The sequence below is a fragment of the Ambystoma mexicanum genome, chromosome 1p (genome assembly GCF_040938575.1).
Source record: "Ambystoma mexicanum isolate Mex_15411 chromosome 1p, UKY_AmexF1_1, whole genome shotgun sequence".
Lineage (NCBI taxonomy): Eukaryota > Metazoa > Chordata > Amphibia > Caudata > Ambystomatidae > Ambystoma > Ambystoma mexicanum.
This window is the reverse complement of record NC_090921.1, coordinates 776332652-776360002: the sequence shown is the minus strand read 5'-3', so window position 1 is coordinate 776360002 and position 27351 is coordinate 776332652. Positions and strand designations below refer to the sequence as shown.

The following is a 27351-nucleotide window of genomic DNA, read 5'->3' as shown; positions in this document are numbered from 1 at the left end:
GCCGACACAATCTGAAAATATTGGACATTATATAATAGAATGTATCCTGCCAGCTTCCAGAATTGCAAAATGGAACAGGGCTCTTGTTTCTGTAGGTGGCCGGGGGGGACTAAGGGACGGAGGGAGGGAGGGGAGAAAATGTTCATTATTTAAATGCCAATAAAAACACGTTTAAAAAACGTATACACGCACTCTTGTGGCCCTTCTCGACTAACAAAAGTGGCAGGAAATCTTGAATGTTTTTAGTTTTTTAAGCTCTGATTTTGGACAGCGCAAAGAGTGGCAGAAACTGCAAGCGCTCGCACATTTCTCTAACATTCAAAAAAGCTTCCATTCACTATGATTCTTCTTAAGGTTTGGTGGATTGCGTATAACGGTAATTCCATACAGCTGGGCTTCCAAAGGCTGTGGGTCCTCGTCCTTCATGGGTCCTCCCCTACGGAATCCGCTTAGGCGAGTTCACAAATCTATCCCTCCCTACCCGGCAAATGTAGACCCCATCAATACGTGTCGTTTCTCTACTTTGTGAAGCTCCTACGCGTGCAGCCGGAGAATAGGCCAGCCATAGTTTCTAGCTACCCAAAGAGGCCTCATGTGGCATGTTGTGTGCTACACACACTGAATTTATGGGTGGGACACCATGTGAGGACACGCCGTTCCTAGACGATTTCACGGAGCAGGCCTGGGAAGGGAGCAAGAGGAATGATGGTTGCAGAGTGAGGAGGGCAAGTCAGCCATGGCTTATTCCATTGTGTAACACTGTAGAAGCGAGGCAAGGCTACCGGGGTTCATAAATCTGCAGGAGACAGCTGGGCCCATTGAAGTAACAAAGAGCCGTTAACTCGTCTTCACAGCGGACACATTTATAGCCACCAGGACCCTCGTAGGGACGTGAACTTGCATTTGTTCTGGGTAAACAGCCAACCGGCACTCCACAACCTAGAAACTGGAAGTCTAAATCCTGCTGTCAGGAAATTCTTAGATGCCCAGCGGCGCGAAGCCAATGCACTTTTAGGAAGAGCACAATACCAACCTAAGTCTCTGGTTCTTTGTTTCTGTCTCTGCCATTTTAAACTCAATATGGATGACAGTTTCACCAGCACTGGGATTGGATAAGGTTTTGTCAAGAGCCCCACAAATGCCTCTTGGAACTTTCCCCACAAATAAAAATGGTGCAGTGATGCTAACTCACCCAGCTTCTCGGCATTCTCCTTCAAGGATATGAAGCGCATGGTGCAGTTCCCAACGCCGTTCCCGTTGAAGGCCTCCAGCTTGATTTCATACAACGCCGAGGCTTCTGCAGAGGAAGAACAGAAATCCGAACAGTGTGGATTTAGCGCATACGCATTAATGGACCGCCTCACATCTAGTCACTGAAAGGGCAAATCCCCTATCAAAGAAGTTGCGCGTAGCAAGACAACGAAGTGGTGCTGGACTGGAAGGCTATGCCTGTGAGCGGACTGCCCACAGCTGCTGGCTGCTCAGCGCACTCTAGTGCTGGGCTTTAAATGCTGTGGAGCAGAGTGAAGGCTAAGTCTGTTCCTCACAAGAGCTGAGGAGGCCACGATTTGAGCTCTTGCCCACGCAGCACCCAACATAATCCATGTAGGATACATCCCACCATGCCCCCTTCCACCTATACCCCCAGCTGCAGCCTACAACTCTGTGGAAAGGCCAACAGCACTAAGAGGAAACATCAGTTGCAGACGTGCGATATACCACTGTCAATTGACATAATGTAGTGGTCTTCAAACTGTGAAGTTGCCCCCCCTAGGATGTTCAGGGGGGCGCAATTCCAACTGCTTTTAATAGAAAATATAAGCAGATATGGCATATGGTGGGGGAGGCTCGGAAACAATAGTTTTACTCAAGGGGGCTTAGCATACAGAAAGCTTGAATACTACAGACATAATAAGGTACATTTACGCTGCCAGAATTCAGTAACAGCAAAATAACAGCAAAATACTTGGATCACAGAGGGTGGTTTGGGAAATAATGACAGAACATCATGAAAGTGTGAGTACCTGAGATACAACCGTTCCAGCTGATACTACAATACATGTTAGGAAACGGACATGGGAGTCACAGGAGCAAAGACAAATATGCAAGAATTATGGAAATATTGCTCGCTAGTGTTTGTTCAGTCCTTCAGACTTGCTTTTGGCCCTGTGTGCGATGAAAAAATAGGGAAAGTACTGAATGCGTTAGGCAAAGGAGAACCCATGAACACAATATTCCCAACACACCAAGACAAGCTGTCTACAAAGGTGGCACCAAATAGAACCCGAAAGAGGCCATCTTTAAGGAATGGAAGTATGGCAGAGAGAGCATGCTACTCAGGTAGCGTTAAGCATTAGCACGGCGCAGCTTAAAACCAATATCTACCGAATAAAGAGCGAGGTTGGTGTCATGGCAAGTAGGCAACACTCACAGTACAGCAAGTAGCCTGCACAACCATGGAGGACAGGCAAGAGGGGCAACAGAAGCGGGCACAAGACACACGGGTAACTGATGGACAAATTCATGGACAGAAATGTAGCTGTAAGCACTCGATAAAAAGGGATGGAGGAAAGGACAGACAGAAGACCTAACTAGAAGAGGGTAGTGTTGAAGAAGGACTGCATCGGGGACACAGAAGAGTTGACCGTGGGGAGAAAGAAGCAGGAGAGACTACGCAAACAAATGGAAATGTGGAGAGCTGGAACGACCCATGAAAAATTACGTCCAGCTGTCACAGACACTGACATAGCTATCCTCTCGGAGCATTGATTTTATAATCTCTTTCAACTGTTCACTTTAATCTGCTAGTAAATGAATAGTCACCTAAATTCTAAATACCGCTATGGCGGGGCAGAAGAAGGAGATCGACTCGATACTTCCATTTGAACTGGTGTTTATTAAAACGGAAGATGAAAATGCCTATCTCTCCCTAAGCATTGGGCTTCCCCACCTAGCCAAACTAACTAGGGTGCTCGCCAGTCATCTGTGAAACAAGAAAAGGGGAGAGTCACATTGAAGGAAATATACGAACTTAGAAGAGACGTTACCAAGAACTAGTTAAGAATATCTGATTGAGGAAGGGTGTTGAGAAAGCAGTGCACAGGAGAAGCGAGTCATGCTCCCGTGCTTTAGTTGTTAGCCTAAGCGGTAGGGTCAGATGAGCTTAGCGTGTGGATATATGATAGGTTATTTATAACACGCTTAATATCCAGAGGTTGCTAAGCACGGACCCAGGGATCGAACCTGTGATGCTCTGTGTCGTCCTGCGTTCAAGGCGAGCACGTTGCCCCTGAGCTATCCTCCCGAGACTGGTGGATGGTAGACAGACTTCATTTTGGACTCACAGATGACTTCACAAGCACCCTAGTTAGTTTGCTTAGGAAGAAATTCAGAGAAATTAATTTGGAACTAGGATTCAAAATACTCTCCTGGCTAGGAACAAAACTCGCCCCGAAATTCTGGAGAGTTTAACTCTTGAGCAATTTATCAATAGCCGACCTCCGTTTTTACAACGCAGTGTTGCAACAATATAAGCCTAACTTGGAAACAGCTATTCAGGTAGCCCAGGCTCATGCTGAAGGGGTTAAACAGTGAAGGACCGTCTATAAAATGCATGAGGAAGAAAAGATCCTAAAAACTTAACAAAAAGTACTCCTCCAGAAAAATCAAGGGACAGAGAGCAATTACATCTTAAAGAGAGTGGAAAGAAGCGATAAAAAAACGAGTCTTTTCAAGGGGAGTCTCCCCACAAAAAGGAGAGCCTGGAAAGGGAGGAACATGAACACCCTTTTCTCCTGTCTGCTTATCATGTTAAGAAAAGGGCCACATAGCTAGAAAGTGACCTAAAAGCAAAGTAGAGGAACCCGGGGAAGTAGGCTGGATGTCAGCTGAGCCCTGGCAGGAAGCAGGAAGCAGGAACAGAAAGAGATGAAGAGGTGAAAACCACTGACAGCTATTCCTGCACTTTTTCACACGAAAGAGTCTCTGTAAACGGTCTGAAGGCTGCCTGTCCTTCTCTTGTTCGGCTGGGCCTTCTGGGCCACGAATCTCCCAGGCTTCACAAAATTCCTGATATTCTCCCCTTACTTTTATTACTTTTATGATTGTATCCTGTATTGTATCCTGTATTGATCCCAGCCTCTTCTTCGTCTCAGTACTACACAAGCATTTTGCTTAGGCTTGATTCAAGGATTCAACATGACAATAGCAAATGTGAGTGTGTGATGGTTTACAAATGGGTGGGTTAGAGAATTCCATTCCGGAATGAGGGTCCTTGTCCCCTAGGGGGACTCTCTCCCAGTGAGGTACTGCTTATCTCTACCCCTATGGAGGGTATCGCGTAGTGGGCTTACCGCCCTAGTCTCCCAGGGAAAAGCTCCACCCTGGGGAGAAGTGACTGAATCACACAATTCGTTACACTGTTCACGTGGAATGTCATTCTCTTTATGTTCAGGTTTGCACAACCTACAGTCTTCCAAAATACCTTCCACCCTACCCTAAAGCGCTTTGAGGCCATAATAATGGCAGTAGGTGCTATATTTTTATTTTATTTTTATTTTATTCGAATTTTTGTTCAGCGCTGGCCCTACCCACAGGGTCTCAGAGTGCCTTAAATGGTTAAAAGTTTGAAAAGGTGGGAGTAGAAAAAGAAGTTATAAAATAAAAGGTTTTAGGAGTGGATAGGAAGATAAAGATACAGGGGTGGTTGTGGAGGACAGGGTAATGTGTGGGGAAACAGGTATGTTTTGAGGCTCTTTCTGAAAGTGGTGATGGAGTGTGCTGTACAGATGTGAAGAGGTAGGGTGTTCCCTGCTCTGGGTGCCCCTTGGGTAAAAGCTTGTTTTTGCGAGTATGTTTGTTTACAGAGTGGAATGTGTGGAAGGTGTTGGCTAGCTTGTCTAGTGTTTGTGTGAGTAATGTGTTTGAGTTTGTCATGACACTAAAATAGGGTTTTGTGGTGGATACAGAGAGCTGGTGGAGCAGGGCGAGAATGGGGGTGATGTATGAATGTTTGGGTAGGTGGAGGATGAGTTTGGCTGGTGCATTTTGTATGTCTAGCAGGGGGGCAAGTGTGCAGTTGGGGAGTCTAGTGAGGAGAGCATTGCCATAGTCCCGCTTGGACAGCTGTGCAGAAGTTGTCAGGGGGAAGGATGTGTCTGATCTTGAGTAGAGGGTGTAGTTGCAGATTGCATGTTTTGGTTACAGTAGCTATGTGGTGTGTGAAGGAAAGGTGTGGGTCGATGGTGAAGCCAAGGAATTTGACGGATGTGGAGAGAGAGATATGTGTGAGTTGTCCATGGTCAGTTCTTGGGTCCAGGGGGTGAGGTTTTGGTTGTGCCCGGGGGCATAATGAGAAGGTATTCTGTTTTGGAAGGGTTGAGTTTGAGGATGTGGGTGGCATCCACTTTGTGATAGTGGCGAGACAGCCTTTGAGGGTGTGGAGTTGTGAAGGGGATGAGATTTGGAAGCATATTTGCATGATGTCTGTGTATTGGTGGAAATGGATGTTGTGTTTGCTATGGGTCTGTGCAAGTGATTCTATATATAGGTTGAAAGGAGTAGAGACAGGGAGGAGCCTTGTAAACCCTTTGCTTGACCGCAGTTGAGTCTGATCAATAAAGGGGCACAGAGACAAAGTGTCCCGTGCGTGAGGAAGGAGGTGAACCAGTTGAAGACGGTGCCTGAGAGTTCATCCTTTCAGCTAGTATGTCGAGTAGATTTGTGTGGTTGAAGGTGTTGAAGGCTGCAGAGAGGTCAAGGAGTATGAGTAGCGGTGTGCACCCTTTGTCTGTGATGTTGTGGAGGTCATCGAAGATGTGAATTTTAGCCGTCTTGCTGCTGTGTCCAGGTCGAAAGCCAGATTGGAAGGGGTAGAATAGTTTGTTTATGGTGATGTGTTGGTGTATTTGGGTAGTGATAAAGTATTCCACGATTTTGGTGAGGTTTGGCAGGAAGGTAATGGGGCAGTAGTTTTTGGGGAGCCTGGGGTTGAGGGATGAATTTTTGAGGAGGGGAAATATTTGTCCAGTTTTGACTCCACAGGGGATAGTAGCATACGAGAAACAGGAGTTGATGATGTTGAACGAGTGGGGAGCGAGGGTGGTGATGCAAATGGATACGGCTTGAGGTGGACATGCATCATCCATGAAGGGTGCTGGTTGCGTTTTGGCAGTTAGGGTAATGAGGGTGCCTGTGTCAATGGGGTGGAAGGTGTCCCATAGGTTGAAATAGTTGGGAGTGGCGGGTGGGAGTGGTAGAGCTGAGGGGAGGGTTTGCCTGATGTGTATTTTGGAGTTGAAGTAATCCATTAGGAAATTCCATTCTGTAGTGGATGGGGTGCAGAAGGTGTGGATGTCAGTTTGGAGAGGGATTTGATATTGTTGAATAGTTTCTATGTATGATGGGTGGCGCATTGGAGTTCTTGGAGGTAAGGGATCACATATCGCAATACAGAAGAGAAGCCCACTGGCTTCCGATTGAAGCAAGGATAATTCACAAAACTCTCACCCTAACACATAATTGTGTCCCAAGTACTGCTCCCAGCTACCTCAATCAAAACCTTAGCCAAAGAAATACTACCAGAACACTCAGATCAAACACCCACCTACACCTATTCATCCCACGATTCAAGAACACTAGAACAGGCAGATCCAGTTTCCCTTTAGCGGCCCCCAGAAACTGGAACCCACTCCTCTCCAACATCACGAACGAGCCCTCACTCAACAAATTCAAGAAACTCCTTAAAACCTGGCTTTTTATCAAATATTAGCCACACGCCTGTCCCCTCAGCTAGAACCTAACAACTCAGCCCAGAACGGAGCTACCGTTCCCCACCTTCTTTACCTGTTCCGTTTGTAACACTCAAGCTACTATACCTGCCTGTAAGCCTTCTGCCCTCTGTTATGTATACCCCTGTTAGATCTCTAGGAAGTGTAACATAACATGCAATAGTAAACTGTTTTGTTTCTACTGTCAAATATGTAACCCCCAAGACAAAGTATACTCTAAATTAGGCCGTGGTACCTCTGGGTTTGGGCGTAAAATAAATTCAATAAAAACAAAAAAATAGGTGCCATTGGCATTGTGGATGGCTGTTTTGTATTTGTTGCAGCAGTGTTGGAGGGGTGCCCGGGTTGCGGGACATGGGTTCTTAAGCCAGGCTCTTTCTAGATGTCTGGCTTCCTGCTTGACAGAGAGGAGGGAGCTGTTGAACCATGGTCTGTAGTGGTGGCTGCTCGGTTTTTGTGATTTGAGGGGTGCAATTGTATGGAGGAGAGGAGTGATACGAGTGGTGCTAAGGCTGTGTCTGTGATGTGTTTGGTTTGTCTTACTGTATGGTGAGGGGGATGTGTGGCAGCTTGGGGGATCTTGTGTGGTATAGCAAGTGTGACGGGGATTGCAAAGTAGTCAGACAACAATGCCAAGATTTGATTTTCCCCAGGCATATGATGTTTGCTTGAAATCCAAAGGTCCAGGGTGTTTCCAGCGATGTGTGTGGGACAGGTGATGAGTTGTGTGCAGTCATAGGTGGCGAGAAGAGCAAGGATAGTCTTTAGTATGTGATTGGTGTCTGGATGGGCACTAGCAGAGTTGAAGTCGCCAAGGTAGGTATTGATGCGGGGGGCGGGGGGGCTGTTGTTGTTAGTTATGAAGCTAGCCCAATCAGTGTGGAATTTGGGATTGTGTGTTGGGGGCAGTACATGAGGTGGATAAGGATGGGTTGTGGGTGTGATGGAGGGGTTCAGGTGAGATAGAGCTTCAAAGTAAGTGTATGGGGTGTGTGGGATGAATACGTGTCAGTGTGTCTTTATATATGATGGCAGTGCCACTGCTTTGTTTGGGTGGGTGGTCTCTGTGGTGGATGAGATAGTGTGGTGGTAAGCATCTAGGGGATAATAGGGGCGTGGTGGGATTGAGACATGTTCTGTTAGAAAGGGTCTCTATGGGGAGCGTGTGGTAATGAGTTTGTTGATTTCATGTGTGTGAGAAAGTGCAGAGTGGCTATACAAATATCAAATAAGAGAAGACATGAAGATGGGGTGGACAGATGGAGGTACATTGGACACAGACCAAGGGTTATGACATGGAATAGGGGGTCAGAGATGGGTGGAAATGCAAGATGAAGGGAAGGAAGGATATGTGAAGAGAGAGGGAGAGAGGCCAGAGTATGATGAATTAAGTATAAAGGATGTTACTGGCAGAATGGTGAAAAGAAGGGATACAGAGTGGGTGGCTCAATAATGGAGTGGATAGGCAGAAGAGAGAAAAGGGATTAACGCGATGGAGATGGCCACAAGGAGGTCATCATGAAGAAAAAGCAGGGCTCAAAATATTTGTTATGGCTGTGGCAGAGGTGACAAGAGATGGCTGGAAAGCTACTGTAAGATGGTCAGTGACAGGAGGAGAGAGAGGGGTGATAGTGAGATGGATGAGTGGAGCGATCAAAGGAAAGAGTGTGGAGATGTATCCAGAAACTTAGATGTAAATACAAGCGGGATACATAAGTGGATAACTGGCAAAATATTGAGTAACAATTCATCCTTAATCCCCACGGGGAGAGGCTTTCGTGGTCTTTAGGAGCCCAGTAGCCCTACTTAGTGGCCCAGAGTAAAGCAATGGCGTTAAGAAGAGCTGAGGGCTCCTAATGGCCGGGGAAGCCACCCTCGGCCTGCTCCAGGGCTTTCATGACCCCCTTAAAAAACAAAGAAAAGGCTTATTTTGCCCATGCGGCGTCCCAGAGCTATGTGTGACGGCATGGGCTGGGCCGCTGAATGCAGGAAGGAGAGCAAGCTTGCCCACCTCAGCCATGAAGAAACAAGGCACGAAGTGGCGCAGACAAACCGAGAGGTAGAGGGGAGAAGGTAAAGGGGATCGGGGCGCCGATACCAAAGGCCTCCTGATCGGCACAGCCAGTCAGGGAGGAGGGATTCTGGGCAAATCTGGGTTAATAGTGGGCGAAATTGCTCAGAATCCTCCTCTGCTGATTGGGGGTGCTGAACAGGGTGCTAATTGTTGGGGAAAGATATCCGTGGAAGGATATATGTATACCGTTGGAAAAATGTGATGGAAGGATAGTGAGAAGAATGCAGAGAGAAGATAAATCTATGGAAGAAGAAAGAGATAGAAAGATGGATATGGGCAGGGATTGGTGCGAGAGGCAACTGTTGAAGATTAAATGAAGCTTAATTCTAGCAGCGGTTGTGCACAGATAGGCATTGAGGGAGCAATTCTGGTCACGACTGAGATGCGCTTACCCAGGTTTGTGTAAATGAAGGAGTTTGCTGTGCTGGACAAGATCAGGGGTCCTTCAAAATGACTGGAGGGGATTTTACGGTGAAACAGCCGAAATCCTTCAATCTTGGCAGGTCTTTGAGGCAGCTCCCAGAAGACCTGTACTGAGGTGGTGTTGATCACCTTGGTGTAGAAGTCGAGGGCTGCAGGAGCTGAACAGAGTAGGCATGTGAACATGTGCCATTCGCAGAAGGTAGTTTTCATACACAGGAGAACCCACAAAGGGGTGCAACCATCAGAAAACTAGTGTACAAATGATCTTACCACTTCCCATGGTGGTGGCCAGGACAGCGTCGGAATCCTTACTGGCCCCCAGAGGGGAGTAAGCCTTCAGGTAGATGGAGTAAGTGGTGGAGGGATCCAGGTTGGTAAAGACATGCCTGAAGGTGGTCTTACTGACGGCTTCCTGGAGCTCGCGGCTGTCGGGCTCTGCAAAAGACACAAAGTCATATGTTTCATGGTACACAACTGACATTATGAGACAATTGGGGAGGGGTTTAGCTATGATAAACATTGGTTCCTGGTCCTGGTCCCTGACAGCCCGCTAGGCCCAGGCTTAGTCATCAACAGGGGATGATTTTGGCTGTTTATTCTCCCGTGCGCGTGACTCTCAAAGTTGTGGGAATCCACACTTTAAAAACAAAGCTTAATTTCACAACTTGTGTTGCACAGTCACAATTCTTTATCGAAGGCAGCACTGCAATGCTTAGTCTGTGCCCCGAGAAAGAGCTTTGCCTGGCACTGCCCACTTCTGGATACCGTAGCTGGCGTTCCACCAATTGCAAAGTCAGGTCAATTGCCTAGTAGTTTGAATGGTAGAATACCCTGCTTTGGGGCCATGGCACGAATTTAGCAGTATGGTAAACAATTGGCAGTAATTCTATTACCAGCAAATTATTTGGTGGTAATGGAATTACCATGTTTACCACACTGCCAAATTCAGGTTTGGCCCTGAAGTGCAGCAATTACCTCGAGCCATATGCTCGCGGTAAATCCCCCACTTCGACGCCAAAAATCGTCTGAATTACTGTGGGAAAAATGACTGCTCGCAGCTATTCTGAAAATATTCCCATGGAGTCCTATGGGCCTCAGAATTGGCGGATAACAGCGCCTTACCGTCATCCTCGCTCGGGCAGTACTTGCACTGGAGCGAGTTGCGTTAACAGTAATAGAGTTTGGCAGTACTTCTGCGGAAACACTGCCATGAGGCCCTTTGCCTCTTGAGGAAGGTGGAAGATGTTGGTATTGCTTTGGGTATAACCCCTTAGTCTTACATGCCGAGTACATTTCAAACCAAGTGACCGACAGGTAAGGCAATCGGTATTCAGTTCACAAAATCATAATAGACCAGAAAGTGGCCAATAAGCTGGCTGTCTGCAAAAAGTAGGAACGCTGGGTAATCTCCCGATTTTCCCTCAGGTTCGTCTGCTTCTCACTAAAATGGGCTTGAGCTCATCTTCTCACTAAAATGGACTTGAGCTCGTCTACTTCTCACTAAAATGGGCTTGAGCTCGTCTACTCACTAAATGGGCTTGAGCTCGTTTACTTCTCACTAAAATGGACTTGAGCTCGTCTACTTCTCACTTAAATGGGTTTGAGCTCGTCTACTTCTCACTAAAATGGACTTGAGCTCATCACCTTGTCACTAAAATGGGCTTGAGCTCATCTTCTCACTAAAATGGACTTGAGCTCGTCTACTTCTCACTAAAATGGGCTTGAGCTCGTCTACTCACTAAATGGGCTTGAGCTCGTTTACTTCTCACTAAAATGGACTTGAGCTCGTCTACTTCTCACTAAAATGGGCTTGAGCTCGTCTACTTCTCACTAAAATGGACTTGAGCTCATCACCTTGTCACTAAAATGGGCTTGAGCTCGTCTACTCACTAAAATGGCCTTGAGCTCGTCTACTTCTCACTAAAATGGACCTGAGCTCGTCTACTTGAGCCTGCGTGTACATAACACGCTGAAGTACCCGGTTCACGGTAGTGAAACAAGGAATGCCCTGAAGCTAAGGTAGGGAAAACAAAATGCCACTCAAAAACTGGTGGAATCAGAGTAATTCTTTGGATGGGTTGTGGCATGATGGTTTTGGAGTGATGCAAAGGCCTGGCGTTTGGCTGTTACAAGGAGGTCTCGTAGAGGAAATGAATTGGGAAGACGTTTGATCTGTTTGCCACAGGGCCGTTTTGAGCCCTGAGACCTAGTGCCGCCATTTTCCAGTGCTAAATCTGCCAGGCGCAGGTACTGATGCTGACGCCCAGTTTGGCGGTAAATATGCCCAATTGCGAGTGGCAGGTTGGTGGAGTTAGTCCCCAATCATGGACTCCATTGGGGTGTTGGAGCATTTATCAGAGTCGGTCATTCTGCCTCCAGTAAAATCCTCCCTTATTTGGAAGTAAAGTGGATGACAAGTATCCAGCCATACGCTCCACTTTCAGAATAGGGCGGCGCAGTAAAGCGCTAGTAGGTCCGTTACTGCCACTTTACCTCCACTTTGTACTGCACTATCATACTCGAAACGTGGCACTAAGTCTCCAGTCACCCCTTACTTGATGCAGTGGCATAGTCAGGACAGCATTTTGCCGCCTCTTGTTTCTCCCATATTACCCACGACTCTGGCCCCTTTATGCATGCAGTCAACGGCCGCTCACCTCCAGCCTTACGGATGTGCAGGACGTAGCCAATGATGCCTTCCGTCACCTCCAGCGGGGGCACCGCCCATGTCACCTGGAGCTCGGTGGTGGACACAGGGATGGCCTTGATGTCCTCGGGGGAGCTGGGCAGCTCCTTGGACAGCGTGACTGCCAGCCTGGCGCTGGCCTGGTTGGTGCCTGCGGTATTTTCTGCAATGCACTGATAAATGGCTTCATCGTTGGACGTGATGCGCTGGATCATGAGGGTGCTGAAGAGGGGAAGAAGAGGGAAGGCAAGCCTGGTGAACAAAGAGCAAATGGCATCGCCTGGAAGCCAGATTAGACACACCAGAGCCTCTGGTGGCCCAAAAGGGTACAACGTCCTTTCATTGCGGGATGATATTTCGTGGTTTTTTTTACCGTGAATTTTTTAATGAAAAAAAACCATCACATTTTTTAGTGGGGGTTAGAAAATTATATATATGGGGTGTGGGTGTTTGGGCATAGATAAGAAATTAAAGGGAATGGGGGACTTGGGGGGGACCCCCCTCAAAAATAATTTGAAAAAAATGTGATGGGTTTTTTCATTAAAAAATTCACTGTAAAAAATCCAGCGAAAAAACATCCCGCGATGAAATGACATGGAACCCCCAAAAGAACAGTCATGGAAAGGGCATTTTCAAGCTTGCCAAGAAATATATCAGACACACTTAAAATCTTTTATCAACAAAACGCATTGTTCATCTCCTTTGGGATGGGTTGGACAGTCCCACCTACCACCTAGCACAGCCATGTCTGTGTGCTTAGCTTTTGACTATGCTGGAGCAAAAGGGGACGCGTTTTACAGTGCTAACACTGGGATCAGGAAACGTGTGCCCCCAATACAGAGGATTGGGAAAACCCACTGGCAAACCTAGGCAAAGAAAGTCTTGGGCAAGATGGAGAAGACAGAGGTAGGAAGGTTAGGTCGTGGAAGAGAGTAAGAGAAGAGGGCAGGATGTAGAAGGGAGGTAGCTGCTAATCTATTCATTGATATACAGAGAAGAACAATGCTCTTTTGATTGCGAAAGAACATACAATAGATATCAGATTTGATGGGAAGCAGTGAGCTTCTTACAATGGGGTGAGCTTCAGTGACATTCTGACCAGGTTGTGGTGGGGAGTAAACAGAACAGTCACCGGGACAATACATGGGTGGGCTTACATAGATTAAGGACAATCAACATAATAAAAATGCTTAAGTGCAGGTAGGTGGTACAGCCAGCTCTGTGACTATGATGCAAGAAGTGTTAGAGTGGAGGCAGAGAAAGTGAAGGACACAGGCAGGTTAGAGGCGAGGGAAACACATAAGCATGAAGGCCGATGAGAGGTAGGCTCAGAGGATAACTCCGAGGTGAGGAGGTAGGCTTTCAATTTGGCTTTGAACAAATGGGTGGGGACTGTTTTCTCGGACGTCTGGGTGAAGAGAATTCCATGCAAGTGGAGCAAGAAGAGAGAAAGAGCGGAAGCGAGAGGAAGCACAGGGAGGGCGGGGTGCCACAAGGGTAGTCAAGGAGGCAGAGCGCAGATCACAAGAAGGCTTGTTTAATTAGACAGAGGAGGACAGATACAGTGGTGCCTTATCATGGAAAGATTTGTGCACAAGGAGAAGATGTTTTATTCTGGCCCTGTTTTGCATCGTCAGCCGCCCAGCCTGGTGATGTTAAGAGGAAGTAGGTGTAAAGCGAGGGAGTTCAAAGAGAGTCCTGGTAGTGAAGATGTTTTATTCTGGCCCTGTTTTGCATCGTCAGCCGCCCAGCCTGGTGATGTTAAGAGGAAGTAGGTGTAAAGCGAGGGAGTTCAAAGAGAGTCCTGGTAGTGAAGATGTTTTATTCTGGCCCTGTTTTGCATCGTCAGCCGCCCAGCCTGGTGATGTTAAGAGGAAGTAGGTGTAAAGCGAGGGAGTTCAAAGAGAGTCCTGGTAGTGAAGATGTTTTATTCTGGCCCTGTTTTGCATCGTCAGCCGCCCAGCCTGGTGATGTTAAGAGGAAGTAGGTGTAAAGCGAGGGAGTTCAAAGAGAGTCCTGGTAGTGAAGATGTTTTATTCTGGCCCTGTTTTGCATCGTCAGCCGCCCAGCCTGGTGATGTTAAGAGGAAGTAGGTGTAAAGCGAGGGAGTTCAAAGAGAGTCCTGGTAGTGAAGTTAATGATCTTGTCCAGCGGACAGAAAGCATAGTTGGGGATGCCAAAGAGTATGCTGGCACAATTGTCCAGTTTAAAGAAGACAAGAGTGGTTAAGAGAAGCTTGGCGGCATTGAGAGGAAGGAGGTGTCTGATTGTCCTAATATTTTGGAGGTTGAGGCCAGCCGCCATTGCAGTTTTTGAGATGAAAGTAGAAAAGATGTGAGAAGGCTCAGGTTTGTAGCTGAGGCGGAGTAGGGGGTCAGGTGGGAACTGGATAGGCAGGTGTGGAGGCAGGGGAGAAGATGAGAGAGAGTATTTGCCAAGGAAGAGGAGCATCTCTGTTTTGGTAGAGTTTAGAGTAGAAAGCCATCCAATGTTTAATGGCGGAGAGACCGTTTGATTTTAAATAGATGGGTTTTAATACTCAATATGAATTCAGCTCAAACATTTAATGGCGAAATATAGGGACAATAAGAAGGCATGGAAAGAAGGAAAGGCGGGGGTAAGAGGAAGATGAAGGAAAATGAAAGGAAGAGGGCATGTGGCAAGGGAAAGGATGCGATGGAGAAGTAAAGAGAAGGGAACATAAGGCAAGGAAAGGGGGATGAAGGGAACAGAATGGACTGTGAGAAATGGGAAAGGCAGGGAAGCTATGGAAAGGGACGGGAAAGTGGAGGAAAAGGGGCGGGAAAGTGAAAACACATTCATGGGAAGTTTTGCAAGTTATATATTTACATTTTCAGAATAGCCACCTGGTGTTTGACCAGAAACCGAACGTTTGTCTGCAGCCAAATACTATTAAACATACCTCGATGTAACGCAAGAGTTAACGCTGGCTCCTTCAAATATTGATTATGATTTTTAAACATCGTATCAGTTGAGAAATGTGCTTCTTAACAATTTAAAATCAAACTGTCGCATGCCGATAATTGGTTATTGGCTGCCTTACGCAAGTTTGTGAAACACTGTAATAAGATCAGCCATTTCTGAATAGCAAACGATGGCTTTGCTCCCACGCGAGTTCAGAAGCGCTCCTTCACTTATCTTGTTGGTTGGTGGCACGCGTGGCCCTCACCTGTTGTTGTTGCTGAGCTTGACATTTTCTCCTGGCGTCAGGATCTTGCCGTTCTTAAGCCAGAGGAGGTGTGGCTCCGGCACGCCCTGTGCCACGCAGGTGAACATGGCGCTGCTGCCCGGGGGCTTGCTCACAGACTGCGGCCACTGAATGAACTCTGGAGGAGCTGAACGACATAAGACAGGAGTTAGATGATGCACCCGCCTCTGACCAGGGCCGGCATGACACTGTGTAACCGCGCGCGCTTGTGTGTGTGCTCGCGCGCGGGCTTTTTTCAATTTATCAGGTCATAGACCTCAGAGGTGACTTGCCACATCCTTTTTACATACGCTAGGGGATATTTTGTTCCTTATAACACATGGTCCTACACTGTCAATCCCTTTAACACCAGGTCTCTTGCTTAATGTGTGGTGAGAGAACTTCCAGCTGCTGATCCATATAAATAATGTACAGCCTGATTGGATTTTAAAAATGTAATATGCAGCTTCTAATACTTTTTGGGTGGAATCTGTGAAAACATTTTGTGTAATCACTATTATGTGGAACTTGAAAAATTGAAATGTACTTGGCAACGCGCCCATATAGCTCCGAGTTTGGTGCGCTATATAAATCAATAAACAAACAAACAATGTGTTGTAGAAAAATAGTTTAAGAAATTTAATAAAATGCATTGAAAAAGCGTTTTCATTTCATGCTATACAATTAGTAATAATATGCAGATTCTTTCTCACGTGTGTTAAAATTCAGCAGTGCACACATTACACAGTCTACCATAAACATCTCCTTGTCAATTGATGGCTGTAAAGTATCACAGAAAACTATTTTACAAGCAAGGAATTTTAAAAGCTTTTCATGGCTTTAATTAAGTGCTGCAGTGACACCTGGAATTCCATTCTGTGGTGGCTCAAACAGCAGGTATTGTGATGTCACAACTGAAGTGCAATAACTGATTACAGAGGAGTTGTGATGTCATTTTCATATTATAGGTCAGTTTTAATGCTCCAAACCCACCTCTGGGGAAGCAGTGGTGGTGCACAGTTTAGGGGTAAGAGTCCAAAGCGCAGATATTCGGAGTGTACATGCCACTCCATGCTTTGCAATGTCCCCTTTCCTAGAGTATCATGTGTTGCTCGTAGACTCTTCCTTTTTTTGGGGTGACAAGATGAGTCCAGTCAGCAGGGCTCCAGCGTTCCTTCCATTCCTGGGATTTCCTTCAGAAGGGGATCAATATGGAACGCTGATTTGTAGGCCAGAACATGTGTGTTTTTAAATGTCAGACGCATGAACTCAAAGCTAGAAGCGCATTCAATTCCCAAGTCTGAATACGTGTTGAATTATTCTGAAAAACTCAATGATGTGGTCAACCAACGGCAGTTTAAAAACAGAAAGGCCAGAAAGAATGAAGTGTTTCCTGAGCCACTAACATGTAATCATAATTTGACCACTTGATGGCAGCATTGCCTAAGAAAAGAGTTCGTTCTGCAAAGTCCCATGTCAGCCATCGTGTGAATCTTAAATATGCCCCTATAGCTATAGGCAAGTATCCCGAGACACACAAGATACGTTTTACAAATAACAAGGGGTCCCCTGGAAGTACCCAGGACAGCCTGGGGGAATTATATGTAGCATTGCACACAGGGGTCCAAAGGCAAAGGTGTGTGTGTGGCGGGGGGGGGGGGGGCGGGGTGTATGGTGGTTGGGGGTGATTTAGGCGAGGCATCTATGGTTGACGATAGCCAAGTTCACACACCTGTGCGTTTGTGTGTGCAAAATATATATATATATATATATATATATATATGAAGAAATGTAGTTGAAGAGATGTTTAGGTGATGGTTTAACACAATAAAACCGTTTAAATTCGTCAAGAACTGGAAGCTCGCAGTTTCTGTGTTCTGCACGTGCCCAGCACCAGGGTTCCTGCTGGTCTCTGCAGAGGTGAGTGTAGTGGAAGGGGTGGGGTAGGGGGAGGGGTGCAAAGGCATTATGAAAGGAGGCCAGTGCACACCCTGTTCCCTCCGTAGAGACGCGGCTGAGAGCACCTGCATCCCTGGGAGACATGTGCAGAGTCACCTACAAGTAAGGACTGTGCTTCTGGGACGACAGAGAATTGTGGGGGAGAGGAGGGCTGTGCAGAGACGCTTTCAAGAAAGGACTATGTCCCCTGGGGGAGAGAACTGTACAGAAGTCTTAGAAAGGACTATGTCCCCTGGGGGAGAGAGCTATACAGATGTCTTAGAAAGGACTATGTCCCCTGGGGAGAGAACTGTACAGAAGTCTTAGAAAGGACTATGTCCCCTGGGGAGAGAACTGTACAGAAGTCTTAGAAACGACTATGTCCCCTGGGGGAGAGAGCTATACAGAAGTCTTAGAAAGGACTATGTCCCCTGGGGAGGGAACTGTACAGAAGTCTTAGAAATGACTTTTTCCCCTGGGGAGAGAACTGTCCATAAGTCTTAGAAAGGACTATGTCCCCTGGGGGAGAGAGCTATACAGAAGTCTTAGAAAGGACTATGTCCCCTGGGGAGAGAACTGTACAGAAGTCTTAGAAAGGACTTTGTCCCCTGGGGAGAAAACTGTACATAAGTCTTAGAAAGGACTATGTCCCCTGGGGGAGAGAGCTATACAGAAGTCTTAGAAAGGACTATGTCCTCTGGGGAGAGAACTGTACAGAAGTCTTAGAAAGGACTATGTCCCATGGGGAGAGAACTGTACAGAAGTCTTAGAAGGGATTATGTCCCCTGGGGAGAGAACTGTACAGAAGTCCTAGAAAGGAGTATGTTCGCTGGTGGAGAGAGCTGTACAGAAGTCTTAGAAAGGACTACGTCCCCTGGGGAGAGAACTGTACAGAAGTCTTAGAAAGGACTATGTCCCCTGGGGGAGAGAGCTGTACAGAAGCTTTAGAAAGGAATATGTCCCCTGGGGGAGAGAGCTGTACAGAAGTCTCAGAAAGGAATATGTCCCCTGGGGGAGATAACTGTACAGAAGTCTTAGAAAGGACTATGTCCCCTGGGGTGAGAACTGTACAGAAGTCTTCATATCACAGGACTGTGTCTCCCGGGGATAGGAGGACTGTGTGCAAAGACCCTTTCAAGAAAGGATTATCTACCTAGGGGAGGAAATGTGCCGAAATCCTTATAACACAGACTTTGTTTCTGGGGGAGTGGGCTGTGTCGGGGCTCTTTTATGAAAGGACTATGGAAGGGAACTGTGCAGAAGTCTTTATATCACAGGACTGTGCCTCTGGGGATGAGGAGGACTTTGCAGAGGCACTTTCAAGGAAAGGTTGTGTCCCTGGGGGGCTGGCAGGGGAGAACTGTGCAGAAGTTCTTATATCACAGTGTCTCTGGGGGAGATGCTGCTTAAGTACAGCACTGCACTCATGGAAGAATAACTGCTTTCGTGGCTGACACTCTCTGGAGGGCTCTCTGCTCTGTGGGCCAGGGAAGTACGAATAGGATTAGTCCATACTGTATCCATGGACTGCAGGGGATTCTGGAACACCAAGGGTTAATTCAACTGCGCCGGGAATTGGTCGTAAATGTTGCTAGTTTGTGAATGTACTGTTTTTATTGTATAGTCTTCACTTCTCCAAAACAGGCACATCAGATGCAGCGCAAGTTTCCATACCCTCGCCCTGAATGAAAAGTGGGAGGGGTGGGTCTGCCTAGTGGCCGACTAACAATATACAACAGCAACACACACATCCAAGAACCTAACCCAAGTCTGATTACGACACTGACTTGTTGTTTTATCACTGTTCTCTGTGTGTCTCTCTCTCTCTCTCTCTCACACACACACACACACTCCCCCCCTACCCGCCTCCCCCTCCACCCCCATAAGCACGGATCTTCAACTGAATCAAACACGCACACAAATCATAAATCATACATTTGCAAATAAACTAGAATACCAATACAGAATAACACACCGTAACTAACACCACACTCAAGTGACACATAACTACACACACACACACACTAAAATCGTACAAGAGCCTACACGATTGCAAATAAACAAGCATGCCAATACAGAATAAAGAACCGTAACTAACACCACACTCAAGTGGCACAGAACTGCACACACACACACACAGAAATTAAATGTCAGAAACACGCAGGCACCACGAGAAGACGCTGCCCCAGTATGCAAACTGCCTTACACACATTGACTGAGTAGACACAACACAAGCCAGGACTGCTTGAAACGGCATCTCATCTGTGTATCTTCTGAGCAAACATTGTTACAACAGAGCTAATATAGGGTTTGGTCTCTGGACACCCCAAAATGGACAAACTTGAGCCCTGGTGACCAGCTGGCCTTGTCTGTTCCGTCTGCGCCGCCTCGCTTGGAACTTAACAATACCCGCTGCGCTCCGTGTCAGCGTGGGAAAGGGCAACCGGGGCAGATGTCGTATTCAGCCGCCACGGACTCTAAGAGGGGAACAAGGGTGCAGCAGACTGTGTGGGTACCTTGCTGCAACTACGCTGCATCTCATTAGGGAGTCGCAGCGATCCATCAGTGGGGTCACAAAACCCCGGCTCAGCTGGCACAGAGCCAAGAGAAGAAGGTCACAGCCCCTTTCTTCTGCGGGGGCGGGCCTTGGGACCAGGGAGAAACATGTGCCATTGGGATCATTGGGCCTGCCATGCCACGGGCCGCACATGTCCTCTGTCCCATTCATAGAAGAGTGATGATTGATGGCGTGACCAGGACTAAGGTCCCCAATTCTATAGGCGGTGAGGAACGCGCGGAGCTTGCACTTGACTCCAAACTTTTCAATCCATAAACTAGCAATTTTTCAAGTGTGAATGTGGCAGGAAAGGATGCGTGGGCTGCCCGCCCAGCTCCTGCGTGAAGGATATGCCAGATTTCTTGGCAGGTTCTAACCCGGATTATGTGTCATGGGTAAGATATAGGAAAAATAGAACAGGCCTTCTCAGGGTCCTCCTTTAGGCCTAAACAAAGCCTCTCTGAAGGCTACGCCCCAGCCCCGCTCTTAGGTGGAAGGTTAGACAGGCCTATGGGTAATGGCTCCAATCGGGCAGGGTCAGTGCAGATGTAATAAGGTCACCATCTGGTACTGGCTTTGGGGGCTTTCTGAAACTCTATGGTGGTTCATTTTGGTCCAGCCCCCACTGACCAGCTGCCTCCCTCACTAAAACTATTGCCTATGGCACTGAGTGCAGCACTTCTTGAGAGCGCCAGCAGATCTGCCAATGGCCGGGAGGACACAGGGTTCCTTCCGTCAGACCCTCGCACTGGTGATGCAAGCGTGCAGGGATTCTTGCCTTACAGGGGCACGATTTCTGCGGTTTAGGTCCGCGCCCGTGCAGATGGATTAAGCAACAGCGTTCGTTGCAGCATCGTTTCATGTTCTGAGGGACTTTGCTGCCAGAATGTTTCCCTAGTTGACAAGCAATAGAAAGATCAGAATCCTTTGTCCTGTCCAAATATTGGATCTGAACCCCCAAAAGGTCCTTACACCTGCCTGTGACACGGACCAGAGTCGCGGCCCAATGCAATGACTGCCCCACGCGTCACGCGTCACCACTGCAGGCGACTTGCATTCTTCCCCTTTTGCAATGACTGCCTCATGCGTCACGCGTCACCACTGCAGGCGACTTGCATTATTCCCCTTTTGCAATGACTGCCTCATGCGTCACGCGTCACCACTGCAGGCGACCTGCATTCTTCCCCTTTTGCAATGACTGCCTCATGCGTCACGCGTCACCACTGCAGGCGACTTGCATTATTCCCCTTTTGCAATGACTGCCTCATGCGTCACGCGTCACCACTGCAGGCGACCTGCATTCTTCCCCTTTTGCAATGACTGCCTCATGCGTCACGCGTCACCACTGCAGGCGACTTGCATTATTCCCCTTTTGCAATGACTGCCTCATGCGTCACCACTGCAGGCGACTTGCATTCTTCCCCTTTTGCACTGTGGCATGGCTTCCTGTGCACATTAAGTGGTGGCTGATTTATTGTACTAAGCCTGGGCGGATTACTTTTTTCTGATTCAGGGGCTGGGCCAGAAATTCTGCAGACCTACAGATTTGCTGCACCATTCCGTGCCACCGCCATTTGGTGGGGGATAAGGAGTGGTGTTTGGGAGGTTTTCCTGGGTGACTATGAAATGTTTCTATTTTTAATTGTGGGCTGGTTTGCTTAAGGGCTTTCAGAATATCCTAGCTTTCCAAAACTATACGAATACAACAACAATCAAACTCAATTTACTTGGGAACATTTCTGAAAAGACTATAGCATGATGCGAGACAGAAGTATTTTGTTTTTACAAAACTGGTGGCATTCTGCAGAAAAATCCCAGAACAGAAGTAGCTTTCTAGATTTTGTGGAAAGACAATTCATCTAAAACTGGTTCTTTTTGGTTTCAGGCAAAATTATTTGCACAAACCTATTTTCACCTAATGATTTGTCACAATTGTTTTATCAGAGTGATGTTTTAAAGTATTTCTCAATTACCATGCAATGCTCACAAGGTACTCGTACCATATATGACCTCACAGTGTACATGTGCTCTTTTCAATAGCCAATGCCTGTTGCACACTACAAACAACACACCTCCACAGATCTCCTTAGTTCCTAGAGATTTTGTAAGCAAGGTTTCTTCAGATATGTCCTTGGCCACTAATGACAATGTTGGTTTTGCTTTGGTGTCCTCACTTGGTATCCAGTGGGACCATAATAATAATAATAATAATAATAATAATAATAATAATAATAATAAAATAAGTATTATTTCTAAACTTCAATAGAGCACAACATTCCCTCTTGAGTGTCTTGGCAATGTACATAGCGTGCAACAGAACCTTGACTATCAAACAAAACTAGAGTCATTTCATCACCCAGGATAAAAAACAGTCTGAGCTGGTCCACCTGGGATTGTGATTACACGGAGATCTTGCAAGGCGGACTGTACCAAGTCTGCCTTCGTCACCATGGTTAGCCACAATGACCTGATGCTCAGCAGTGCCATCTGCTTGCAGGGTGGGACACACCACTTCACTTGCAGGGGGCAGGGATGTCCCTGGCGGATCCTCTCCCTCCCACCCCAGGCCAAGCGATCACCCGGCCCCGCGCGGGAAGCGCCTGGGGCAGGAGCCAGGATGCTGTGCCAGCTCAGCGGTAGAAAGGACAGACCAAGAGCCTGATTGGATTTTTCTAAAGACAAGACAACGTCATAAATAATCAGACTTGGCTCGATAATACCAATTACGAAACAGGAAGAGGCAAACCGGCACCGGCCAAATCAGTTGCGGGCAAATCGGCCCCAGTCAACTTGGCTAATAGCCATAGATCTTCGTAGTGGGCTCGTTCAGATGGCCTATCTGATCAGTTGTGTAATTTGAGACGTGTGGTTTTTCCGCTCAATGGGAATTGAGACACTTATCGAATAGGTTACCACACACGGTCTCAGCATTCAAAAACTTGAGGCCACCCCCACCTTTGTTCATACAACACAGAAGAGTATGGACCTTACAGACATTCTTAACGGGTCAGTATAGAAATATACATTTTTTGAGCTGACCATATGGAACGACTGCGCCTAGTCAGGACGACCCACTGGATTTTTAGGCATTCATTGACTTTTGCTGCAGAAAAGCTCAGAAACCAGAAACAATATCTATTCCTTTGCAAAATGTACAACTGTCCGGTTTTTCATAAGACGCATCGAGAAAGTTCCACAGAGATCCTGCAATCAACAAGCGAGCACACAAAGCGTGCGAGTAAATAGGACACAGCGACCTCGGCACACTCCCCTCACTGCACCCCTCAATGAACTAAGGCTCTAATCCTGGCCAATACTGCACTAGTGTAAGGGCCAGGAGGCTGGAAGACCCTCCGCCCCCAATGCTGACTGCAGCCATGCTGAAGTGTTCTCCCTCAACACACCTTAGACACATCAGAGCTGCCTGCTATGCGCTGTTCTTTCATGCAGCAGCAAAAAGCAGCTTATTTTAGTAGCAACAGACCCGCACTATTCTACCTCTCGCATGCCTTGATAATAGTCGAAATAGACCTGCACTATTTTACCCCTCATATGACTTGCAAAAGGAAGAAATAGACCTGCACTATTTTACCCCTCACATGACTTGATAATAGTAGAAATAGACCTGCACTATTTTACCCCTCACATGACTTGCAAAAGGTAGAAATAGACCTGAACAATTCTACTTCTGACATGTCTTGCCAAAGTCAGAAATACACCTGCACTATTCTACCTCTCACGTGCCTTGCCAAAGATAGAAGTAGACCTGCACTGTTCTATCTCTGACATGCCTTGTGAAAGGTAGAAAGCCCTGCACTTTTCTACCTCTGACATGCGTTGCAAAAGGTAGAAACAGACCTGCCCTATTCTACTTATCACCTGACTTGCCAAAAGTAGAAACAGACCTGCACTGTTCTACCTCTCTCAAAGTAGGAACACAACTGCTATTCCTGAGCAATTAGGGGTGCCTTTCAACAAAAGCTGTGTGGCGTGCCTGGAATGGCGTGCTTCCGGAGCAGTATCTTGTGGTATCGGAAAACCTTTCCAAGCATTAACCCACAACTTTTCTTTTCACCATGGATCGTGGGCTTGTTCTCCTTCGCCTCTGATCTAATAGCTATCCAACCCTAACCTTCTTGAGAGCCACTTTAGACAACAGGGTAATATCAGGGTAACATCCACCTACTGGATCACTGGATCTGTCGCTTACAAATGGAGCAGAATGCAAGGATAGAAACCTAAAAAGGTCACAATGTGTTGTAGCTGCAGCAGAGGTAACTTGCTACCTGCACGGTTACCTATCTTTGACATGCTTCCTGAGGACCCCCAACCCTACTTGTCCTTTGCTCTGTGCTCTGCTCTTGCTGTGTTCCTTCTATCGAAGCCCCCGGCTGTCCTGTCTCATATATTTGGTGTGCCTTCTTAATCTAGGGCCCCAGCCCCTACCATTGGTTTGTTTTGGCTGTTGCCCCATTTGCCAGCTCCTGTGCATGTATCCTCACCAGCACTTACAATGAATAAATACACTGAATTGTATGGCGCAGCACCACACACGTAGTTGCCTCTGGGTTCTTCAAAGTTCTCCAGAAGGATCTGGATTTATTAACAAGCGTTATAGCGTTTAATTCTAATGCTCAGCCTTTTTATAACCCCTTCCCCTAGACAACCAAAACAAAGGCATCACAAACCTCTCTTACGCCAGGCATAACGTCACTTTCCACCCCACACACCCACCGTACCTCACTTCTTAGCCATTGCAACACCAGAAACAGCCAAGCACTCAACCAAATTGCCCCCCTCAAAACACTGAAACCCCGAAACTATCACCACGAGCCATGGTTCGATGATTCACCCTAACCAACAAGCAAGAAGCCAGATGCCCTGGAAAAGGACCCGTGCCCCTCCAACTGGACACCCCTCAAAAACCGGCGCTCCAAGCACAAGGTGGCCATAGACCATCCCAAAACTGCTCGCTACCTCGAATCGCTCCAATCTGCCCCCAATCTCATACAGAAACTTTTTCCCACTATCAGGTCACTCTCCAAACCACCCGCCACCCATATCACAACCCTAACCACTCCAGTGTGCAATTCCTTCATGGACTACTTCCACTCCACAATATACATCAGTCTAATCCTTCCCTCCATGCTCCCTCATACACGCCCCACTCCCAAACGAGCCAACATATGGGATGCATCCCAGCTCATCGACCAAGACACCCTTGTCACCCTCACAGCCAAAACGAAACCAGCAAATTTTCTAGATGAATAATGCCCAGCTCGTGCTGCATCCAACGGCATCGCTACCCTAGCTCCACACTCGCACAACATCAACTCCTGTCTCTCACACTGCACCATCCCCTCATACTCAAAACAGGTGAAATCTCCCCCCATCCAGGAAACCATTCTTCGGCCCCACACTTCCTAAAAGCCACCGCCACATCACAATCCTGCCAGAACTCGCTACAATCATGGAACGCTTTGTCACGAGTCAACACCTCCAACACATCACCACAAAAACCTCTTCAACCGCTTTCAATCCAGTTTACACCCCGGACACAGCACTGAGACTGCCACACTACACATCCTAGATGACCACCACATCCCCGCTGACATATGACATGCAGCCCTTCTAGTCTTTTTTGGCCGCGCTGTAGCTTTTGACACTATCAAATACACCATTCAAGTAAGCTTCCTATCCCACAGGATGAAACTCTTAGGCATTGTTCTCAACTGGGTGATCTCCTCCTTCACTCACGGACAGACAGGACACAATTTGTCTCCATGCTGCCCTATTAATTAACCACAGCCCTCATCAAAAACAGGTTACCACAAGGCTCCTTCCTATCTCCCCTCCTCTTCAATTTATATGTTTTATATGTTTAATCCCTCGGACAGACCCTTAGCAACCATAACATCCACTTTCGCCAATACTCAGGAGACATACAAATATACTTGTGAATCTTCTCCCCCTCACAACTCCACATCCTCAGACACTGGCCCTCATTACGACCCTGGCGGAGAGGGGTTTACGCCAGCGTAATGCATGGCGTACCTCTCCGCCAGATTACGACTTCCCGTAGCGCCATGGTGATTTTTACGCCTGCTTTTTGCAGGCGGAAAAATCCATGGCGCTACGGGACTCGTTGTTAATTACGCCACCGTAATTTACGGTGGCGTAATTAACGCCTTCCCCACTCCCATTATACCCTATGGGGCAAAAATGGGAATGGGGAAGGGTAAATGGGGATTGGGGACTAACCGCCCCGCCAAGGTCGGAATGGGGCGGTAAGTCCGCCAACCCCCATGGCGGAGGTGGCAGCTCAGCGCCATGGTCCATGGTGCAAATTGCACCATGGATCTCCGCCAGGGTCGTAATGAGGGCCACTGTCTCTCCACCATCGCCACCTGGGTGGTCACCCACTGCCTCAAACTCAACTCACCCACGAAACACAGTACCTCCTTATCTGCCCCCTCCCCAGCTGCATAAAACAACTTCACCCCTCAATTAAGGAACTCACCAGGGCCAACCCACACAAATCCCTCTCCATGCCAATCAAGTCCCTAGGCTTCATCATCAACCCCCACCTACCAATACCACATAGCCGCTATCACCAAAACAAAACATGTAACCTGCAGCTAAACCTCCAGTGCAAGGTAAGACACATCCTCCCCCTTCACAGCTTCCAAACCACAGCCCAGGCAATGGTGCTCTCCAAGCTGGACTCCAGAAACGCTAGACTCACTGGACTCCCCAGCAACACTCCTGACCCCTACAAGCCATAACGGACGTAGCAGCATGACCTATTCTACACCCACCCAAACACGCACACATCCCCTCAGCTCTCTCCCAGCTCCACTGGCTACCAAAACCACAGAGAATCACTTTCAAAGGATTCTGCACCATATACAAGGCCATGCCCCTCAAAATCCCAATCTACCTTCACCACAAACTGAAACCCATCCCCCACACAAACACCAGACCAGCCAACCAAAACCTCCTACACATTCCACTCTGCAAGCAAATCTGAACACAAAAACATGTCTTCACCCAAAGGGCACCCAGAGCCTGGAACACCCTCCCACCCCAAATAAGTGTGGCACCTTCCATCATCACTTTGAGGCAAAAGCCTGAAAACCTACCTCTTTCCTCACACCTAAGCAGCGAGACCACCTCCCCCTGATATCCTTTGCCTGTCCTAATCTGGCGATCCAGGTGTGAAAATATTGTATCTTATTTTTCACCTCTTCCTTTTACCCTCTGGGTAGGGCCAATGCTGTATCAAAGTTGAAATAAAATAAGTGACATTATAAACCCTCTCAGAAATGACCCACAAAGATGACTTGCTTAGAATCATGAAATGTCAGTCAAATAGGAAAGCTGGTATTAAAACCCAACGGCCATTTTCCCAAATCAGCAATGCGACCACAAGGCCATCTCTCCTCCTTGTGGCATGGTACGAACCACCAAATTAAGACGGGCGTGGCCCAATCCTGGCAGGGAAGTACTCTAAGCAGACACCAAGCCACGGGTTTTGGAACTTGCCGACCATGCCCTGTGCGCATTAGATCTGGAATGATGTGATATTGAAGATGTCGAGTCAATTCAGAGATGAAAGTGACATGATATGGAGTCAGCTTTGCAAAGGGTGTTGAAAACCGCCAAAGATTCCCTACA

At 47.4% G+C, this 27351-nt stretch overlaps 1 protein-coding gene across 1 annotated transcript in view; it reads right to left on the bottom strand.

The window, feature by feature from the left end:
• The window catches only part of LOC138580614 (immunoglobulin superfamily DCC subclass member 3-like), a 158986-nt gene that overhangs the window by 40619 nt on the left and 91016 nt on the right, over positions 1–27351 (bottom strand). The window contains exons 7-11 of the mRNA XM_069651287.1: positions 15162–15327; positions 11943–12193; positions 9556–9720; positions 9255–9443; positions 1193–1297 (exon numbers count right to left, since the gene is read on the bottom strand). Of these exons, the coding sequence (XP_069507388.1) occupies positions 1193–1297; positions 9255–9443; positions 9556–9720; positions 11943–12193; positions 15162–15327 (876 nt within the window). The remainder of the gene's footprint in view (positions 1–1192; positions 1298–9254; positions 9444–9555; positions 9721–11942; positions 12194–15161; positions 15328–27351) is intronic.